Source organism: Rhyacophila brunnea, unplaced genomic scaffold (genome assembly GCF_057557595.1).
Source record: "Rhyacophila brunnea isolate RB1 unplaced genomic scaffold, BYU_Rbru_1.0 scaffold_24, whole genome shotgun sequence".
Classification (NCBI taxonomy): domain Eukaryota; kingdom Metazoa; phylum Arthropoda; class Insecta; order Trichoptera; family Rhyacophilidae; genus Rhyacophila; species Rhyacophila brunnea.
Window position 1 is genome coordinate 21,105,586 of NW_028232904.1, and position 8,797 is coordinate 21,114,382.

Here is an 8,797-nt window from a genome sequence, read left to right on the forward strand (position 1 = left end):
ACGTCCTTTTTCCTAAACACTGTCGATATATTAATAATTTAGTTGCTAGGACCACCCCCTTAGCAACCAATAATAGTCTTTTTACGGATTATTCTGAAATAACTTTCCATATAAAACAGAATTAACTGAAAATGAATTCAATTCTGCTTAAAAATGGCTAAAAGTATTGAAAGAATTGGCATCGTGTTCTGATATATTCTAAAAGTTTCAAATGTCCAGCTAGTCGGGAAGTTAGGTAAAAATCGATTGCAAGATTTGTACTGGACAAACAAGATTACGAGCTAATAAAAACGTTGTAAAAACCGTGAAGTTTAGTCTGCCAAAATCATTAATTTATAACATTGTAGGTATTCTTTCGTAATGAACATATGAAAGTGACAGAAAAATGAACTCTATTTCATTGTAATGTGGGTCAATTTCCACTGTATTCATTAATTTGTAAACGTAATTAATGGTGTTGTAATTTTGGATTTAAAATAAAAAACAATATTTCTTATTGGATGTTTATAAAGATAAAATAACAATTATTGTTGTAAATAGAGCATTATTCTGAGCTTCCGAACCGAGAAGGGAGTCCGTCAGGGATGTGTTTTATATCCTCAACAACTCAATATTCGCATATGATATTATGTACCACGCTAATCGCTACTGATGAAAGAGAACTCACAAAGCTGCTCCACCGGGCAGTGACGTCCCTAGATAAAATGCCGCCCCTAGGCAGCGCCAAAATGCCGCCCCATGTTTTTATACAGTATTTTTATCATCCTTTCATGAGTCCAATATCTAAGAAATGTGTTGTCTTTTGGATACATTACTAACAAAATATCAGACTGTAATTATTCGCAAATCTGCACGTGTCGTTTCTGGTCACCAAGGACGTCGAACGGCAACGGAAGTAAACTAGACATCGCGAACCTGACAAAACCAGTAAGCTGAGTTTTTTTTAATGGAAAGATAATTTCGTTATTGTTAAGTTTGGGTAGCTATTTCTATATATTGCAAATGTCGCCTTTCGAGTAACTGCCGCCCTCAAGCGACGCTCAATCTGCCTACTCCCACGGGACGTCACTGCCACCGGGTAGAGGAAGATAGTCGCAAATACGGCCTTCTTAATAATAATTAGGAATAAGACTAAGTTGATGGTTATCGACCGGGCTAAACTTCTACCAGCAGCAAGTATACTCCTAAATATATAAACAGTAGACGAGTTTGTAGGTATATCTTGGATCAACGATTAGTGGAAAAAGTGAATGTGAAGCAGAGTTAAGAAGGCGCACAGAGATTACGAAAAATGCGTATAAATATAAATGGAAGGATTGGGGAATTTCAATTGACATTTTAGATTTCTCCATATTTTTGTATGGTGTCGAGTCATGGACACTGAGAGCAAACGAACGGAAGGGAATTGATGCCTTCAAAATGTGGTGTTGGTGCCGAATGCTTCGAATTTATTGGACTGAGCACAGAATGATCTAGTCAATCATCCAAATGCTACAGATAAAGGGGGGCTATTAGGAGGCACCCACGGTGGCCGCGCGGTTTAAGCGTTGGACTATAACGCCGTGGGTCCCAGGTACGAATCCTGGGTCTGGCAAGTACACATATTGTTTTTCAATTTGTGTCTGTCAGGGTATGGACCTAATAGGTTGAGCAAGTGGCTGACATCCATTTCTCGTAAAAAACAAAATCTGTGGAGGCCCATATGATCCTATTAGGATCGGAAATGGTCGAAAGAAATTGACAATATGCTTGAGACGCATTCTGGTTTATGGACATATTGTTCAGCGCGGACCGGATAACTTGAAGAGACTGATGATTTTGGTAGTCTCCGGGGAAGGCGAAGCAGAAGAAAAGCGCCTCCGCGCTGGAGCGACCAAGTGAAGGAACTGACTGGCCTTCACTTTGCCTGGAGAGAAGCAGAGGATCAAGAGGGGTGAAAAGTTTTGGTCGCTCAGAAGATGACGGAATTTCAATGTGGTTACAATCCTCAGCTATGAGGAAACGACTAATAAGAGAGAGAGAATAATGTGTCGCTAGATTTCAAAGTCAGCCAAGTCCATAATGGATGAATAGGAGAAAAACAGCTTTTTGTTTTCTCAAGTAGTCATAAGGTATATTATTTTGAGTATAAAATATTTAAAATTAAGAAGCTCCATATTTCGATAATGCAGAAATGTTAGAAAGCAGTAGTTCTTCAGCAATTAACAAAAAAAGTCAAAAATACCTAAAGGTGGACTTGGCTGATTTTGAAATCTAGCACACATATAATTATTTTCTAAAGTGGTGGATGTGACATTATTTTTAATTTGTTTCTACATACTCTTATGAGTCGTATATAATAATCCTACATAATCCTCTCTTATATTAGAGCAGTAGGTATATTTTTATTACATTATGCATTACAAAATATAGTCAGCTTCCTCTATTTACGTCTTAAGGTGCGCGGGAAAAAAAGAATGTGCCAAAAGGGGTACGCTCATGGTTATTATCGAAGTTTGGGAAACACTCATTTATGGAATCATCTTTATCATTACGGATACTTAAAACTAGGGAAAATTGTTTCAGATAACAGTTAATTTTAAAAACTGGCTACATTTACAAAAGTTAACGGCTAAACTTTCAACTGTCAAAGTTTACAAAACATTTTTAGGTTATAAACAAACTTTTAAACTTAATAAAACATCCGATAACAATAATAAATTGAATGTATGCGGCAGCTTAAATCATGGACACTTCATTAGACATTGATTTGAGCGACGACGAAGAGCAAATAACCGCAGAGGCCGTCCTAAAGACGCTGGAATCCGCTTGGCTGAACGAAAAATTTGCACCAGAGATATTACCACACAGAAACGAAATGGTTGAATGCATGCTGGGCCAGATACAACACATGGAAGTGAATATAAACAAGCTGCCGAAGACTGATGTCAGGGTTTACGTCCACGAAATGGAATTGAGTAGAATTAAATTCATGATTTGTAGCTATCTTCGAACTCGTCTGAATAAAATTGAACAGTATACATTGCAGATTTTGAATGAAGAGTCGCAGAGGATGGACAGTGGAACCAATTATTTGACCCCGTCGGAGTACGAATATGCCCAGAGTTACATGTCTGGATTGAAGTCATATCTGACTACGACAATCCTCAGCAACATGCCTGGTAATATGCAGAATTTCGACGCTAATAAAATGGCGATTTCTCCCAATTTAAATTGCCACATCTTCCTGAAGGCAAACGAAACTGTTAACGGCGTCGTTTTGGAAGGTCTGAGTGCTGAACAGGACGAAGAAATTGATTTAGAAGGTAAAATTAACGTGGCATAATTGGTAGCTTGTCTGTGAACCCATAGATAGATACTAGTGGCGAAGGCCGATATTTACAGAAAAGTTGGACTGGACTGGGCATAGACCGTTATGTCACACACCGGTAGCGAAGGGTGGAGATAGGCTGTGGAGATCCGACATAAATAGTGCAGACAAACCGGAGCCCTCAACAATTTTCTGAAGATATTTACATAGTTATCAAATTTTATAAAAATATACCCTAATGAAATAATAAATAGAGCCGTGAGTGCACACTAAAATTTGTCAGTCATACGTATTTGTTTTCGTTGAATTCAGACTACAAATTACAGATAGTAGTTGTAATCTTTTAAAATTCAATTAAACCCTGCGTAACCAAGCCATAATAGATAATAGTAAAAAAGAATTGTCTATTATGGTATGGTTAAGGCAGGGTTTAATGAATTGTAAAAAACTAACCAACTGCATCTGTAATATGTATTCTTAATTCAAAATAAACAAATAAGTATGACTAAAAAAGTGTGCATTATTTTTGTTGGATCGCCTATAATAGCAATGGTCGGCAAACTCATTAGTCAATAGAGCCAAATATCAATAGCACAACGATTGAGATTTCTTTTGAGAGCCAAATTTCTTAAACTTAAAATATATAGCTACAGGTACACTGTTTATTAACTTTATAAACTTTAATTAAAGTTTTGAGTCTTAATTAAACCATAGGTACCTACACTGAATAAAACTTGATATCATACTTAATAATGATCTTATTTATTGATAAAAATTAAATTGTAAGATATCCATAAAATTAAATCATGACAATGACTGACAAACACATCTCCTTGAAAAGTTTGGGTAAGTCATGTTTGTGTGTTGTTTTTAATTTTAGGCATGATTCTAGGTTCTCATCAATAAGACGACTTCTCAATTTACTCTTGAAACGTTCATCCTTGAAAAAGATTTTTCGCATTCACAATTTCATCGAGTGGAATATGATGTTTTTCCATGCACTTAATTACAGCATTTGCAATATCCTCACCTCGTGTTTGACCTTTGAGTGGCAGTGGCGAAGGGTGGAGGTAGGCTGTTAAGATTCGCTATAAATAGTGCACACTAAACTTTGTTAGTCATATGTATTTGTTTTTATTGAACTAAGACTACAATTTACAGATGGTGTTAGTTAGTTTTTGAAAATCAATTAAACCCTGCCCAAACGAAACCATAATAGTTTTGGCCTAATTTGGGCGATACAACAAAATTGTGCACACTTTTTCATTCATAGTTATTTGTTTTCGTTGGATTAAAAATACATATTACACATATTGTTGGTTCATTTTTTTTATTTCATTAAGCCCTGCCTAAACCAAACTATAATAAATAAAAAATATTATTCTATCTATAAAATATTCAAAGTTATGTATGATTTAATTGCATAATTTTAGATATTTTATAGATAGACATGTATTTTTTGACTATTATCTAATATCGCTTGGTTTCTCAGGGTTTAATTTAATTTTAAAAACTAACCAACACTTTCTGTGAATTGTAGTCTTATTTCAATGAAAAAAAATATGTATGTCTGAAAAAGTTTATTGTGCACTATTTATGGCGGATCTTAACAGCCTACCTCCACCCTTCGCCACTGTTGAGTGGCAATAATCCTAAAAGTTCTTCTTTAGGACATGTAGATGAAATAAATCATACAAAAAGTGAAACTTGTGCTGGATCATTTATGTCACAAGACTCGTCAACTGCTATTGATAAAGCTGAAATTAAGACCTTTGACTTGCTGGTTGGTTATATTTGAAGACATTCTATCTTTCACTGTTTTAGAACGTACATGGTCATTTGTGGCAGAGCCGCACTCAAGGGGCCAAAGAGCCGCATGTGGCTCGCGAGCCGTGGTTTGCCGACCACTGGCCTATAGCATACCTAAATTATTATGATTTAGTTAAGGCAGGGTTTAGTTGAATTTTAAAAACTAACCAATCTACAATTTTATTTTATTAGTTTTTCATCCACACTACTTGTTTTTGTCGAATCAAAAATACATATTACACAGGTTCTATAACTATAAAATATCCAAAATGACATGAAATATCATGATTTTAGAAATTTTACAGATAAAATTAAATTTTTTGACTATTATCTATCATGGGTTGGTTTTCGCAGTGTTTAATTGAATCATAAAAAAACTAACTAACACCATCTGTAAATTGTAGACTTAGTTCAATGAAAACAAATACGTATGATTGACAAAGTTTAGCTTGTACTGTTTATGTTGGATCTCAACAGCCTACCTCCACCCTTTGCCACTGGAGTGCACTATTTATGTTGGATCTCCACATTATACTGCCACCTTTCGCCACTGCTGTATAGGGACCAGTGGCGGCTGGTCTAATATCATACAAGTGCACTGCACTGCTTGCATTGCTATGAAACACCGTTCAACATTGTAATACAAACCATAAACCGATGTGCCCATATTGCCAATAGGCGATAATACAGGCACTTTGCACCATATACGTCATCCTCACTGAAATCATTTGCGCCCCGGCAATATATTTAGTTTACTTAAAATGAATCCAAAGCTTAGTATGAACTAAAGCCATTATAAAACAACTTAAACGTGCTAATCGTTTTCGCCATGCGTAAGTTCCAGAATATCGTGCGCCGACCGGGTAAAATGACCAATCATATTGGTCTGAGTAGAGAGCAATTACAGATTTGAATTATGGTTTGTTATTATAGATGCTGCAGCTTACTGTTCACGGTCAAATTATGTTAAGTATCATATTTAGCAATCTCGTATGTAAAATGCCTGTAAAACTAAAAACAATAGAATTCATTATTTTCTAAATTTAAAATCGGTAAGAAATACAATGTCGGTAAGATATTTTGATTTATGTGTACTCCAATTTAAATCAGTGAAGATAAAAATAATTTTGCTACCTACCATTCATTATCCTGTGTGTTGACTAAACGCGAAATGATGTTGGTTATTTATAATATAGAAAAATATTAATTCATGAATTCTAGTGATAAGCTAATAAATCTTAATACTATTTCACAATGTGCAGTTTCATAATAATGATTATTCATACAGTGTACAAATTGCTAAAGATACCTAATGTACTTAAGTAATCCAATAAAGATTTAAGTAACTCGCATCATGTTTTATTAAAAATTTAAAATATACAGGTAATTTCCCAAATGTCAATAATGTTTTGTCAAATCAAAAACAATGCCGAATTGATTTCATTTTTCAATAAGGTAAGTTTCCAGCGCACCCTAAAAAATTACAATCCAAAAAATCACCGGCCGCCACTGATAGGGACCATTCCCCCCCCCCCCCCACGACTAGCCCCATAGTGCATTGAATTAATGATGATAATTACTACAATAATTATGTTTTTATTCTTTCAGAGGGTTCACAGCATATAGTTCAATACAAGGCGGTTGCAGACTTAGTGAAATCCGGGAAAGTCCAACTTATATGAACTAAAATAAACACCAGTGTTTTATGGACAAAATATTGTGAATTCAAAAAACTTTAAAAAACAGTATTGAACACGTGTGATTATAAGTTAGCCGCATGAAAATCTCAAACTGGTCAGAAACAGTTTGGTAATTTTTCATGTGCATACCGAGAAATATTATGCCGGGTACTCATTAGCGAGTCGTAACTGTGACCGTTGCAGACACAATAACCAGTATGGACGCCAAATAATTAGTCCCTCCTAATAAATGATTATTTTCCATCTAGAGTTAGTTACAGTGCCTGGAACGGTTACAGTTACGGCTCGCTAATGAGTACCTGGCTTTATAGGAAAAATCTATTTCGAAATAAAATATTATGTCAAATAAATGTTGTATGGATGAGACATCTTATAGAGTTTAGAATGTTGATTGCCGTTGTCTTCCGTCCTAACCCTGTCCCATTGCTTCCACCGTAGACCCCACACTCTCCTGGGTACATCCCTCGTGCCTAGAAACTGCTTTGGTACTGTCCGGTTATCAGGAATACAGCGGAAAACACATTTTGAAAATAGCCGATAAACTGGATTATTTGTTAGGCTAACCTAACCTAACCCAAACTAACAAATAATCCAGTATATCGGGTATTTTCAAAATGTGTTTTCCGCTGTATTCCTGATAACCGAACAGTACCACTGCTTTAACTTTAGCAATGACGACCTAGTCCAAGATTTGCTGTAATTTGTCACATTCACAAATGGTTATCGTGTACGCATGGCAGTGGCGAAGGATGGAAGTAGGCTGTGGAGATTCAACATAAATAGTGCACACTAAACTTTGTCATTCATATTAATTTGTTTTCATTGAACTAAGATTACAAATTGCAGATAATGTTAATTTTTAAAATTCAATTGAACCCTGCGTGCAATTTGTATTCTTAGTTCAATGAAAACAAATAAGTATGACTGACAAAGTTTAGTGTGTACTATTTATATCGGATTTCCACAGCCTACCTCCACCCTTCGCTACTGGTGCATGGCATAACGGTCTTAAGGCTATACTTCAGCTGAGGCACGGTCTAAAACGATCGTGGCTACGCAACGCACAGATTGTGCAAACGACGTGTGACGAACAAAACATAATTTGTCATAAAAATTCAACATGCGTCCATTTAATGTTATGTTTACTGTTATTTAAATAATAATAATATATTCATTGACATGTTTTATTTTTCGAGTAAATACGTAACATTTTTTAGTCATCTTTACACGATTTAAGAATTGATTCCGGCGACGCCATCACAAAACAAATTGACGTGCGAACAGGTCGATTATCGCTCTCCGACTGTAACGCATGCAAAATTATGTCCCATCTATTGCTGAAAATTATTTGCCGTTTCACTGAAGTATGCTCTTAATTACTATGCCAAGTCCAACACAAATGTCTATGCGCAGTACCCTGTTTGAAAGTTTTAAAACACAACACAATATGACGACATATGCAAATATTGCTCTCAAATCAAATGTTGTTTGGACAATTCTCGTTATTCAAATTTAGGCACTTTAATCAAAACAACATTCCATGAGGCCATGCATTGCTTCCGATATAACATTAGAAATTCTTCCTCATACAATTAGCAGATGGTGCTGGTTAGATTTTTAAATTCAATTAAACCCTGCCTAACCTAACAGCAGTGGCGAAAATGACGGAAAATACCAATTTTCATAATCTGTCAAATACACTTGAAGAATGAGATCGGCGAGACAGTCAGCACTATTGCGTGTAAACAGTTATTATCACAATAGTTTAATTTACACACTATTGGTGCCAGTAAATGCGTGCACGTGTACAGGTGTTATAACTCTGTCATATTTTCTGTCAAAACCATCGAAAATTACGCTTATGTGGTATGTTTATAGTAAAGATTGTTTTTCGCATATCCTTGTATGGGTTTTCCGTCTACTGTGTTGTGTGATTTTATATCGGTAGATTTTTTTCTTATAAAGTACAGGCTTTGTA

The 8,797-nt window shown here is 35.5% G+C and overlaps 1 protein-coding gene across 1 annotated transcript; it reads left to right on the top strand.

The window, feature by feature from the left end:
* The first annotated feature begins 2,616 nt into the window (after window positions 1-2,616).
* On the top strand, window positions 2,617-8,797 carry Sld5 (DNA replication complex GINS protein Sld5). The gene is made up of 2 exons (XM_085951208.1): window positions 2,617-3,305; window positions 6,728-8,797. Exons 1-2 carry the CDS (start codon window positions 2,726-2,728, stop codon window positions 6,799-6,801), a joined length of 654 nt encoding a protein of 217 aa, XP_085807334.1. The 5' UTR covers window positions 2,617-2,725; the 3' UTR covers window positions 6,802-8,797.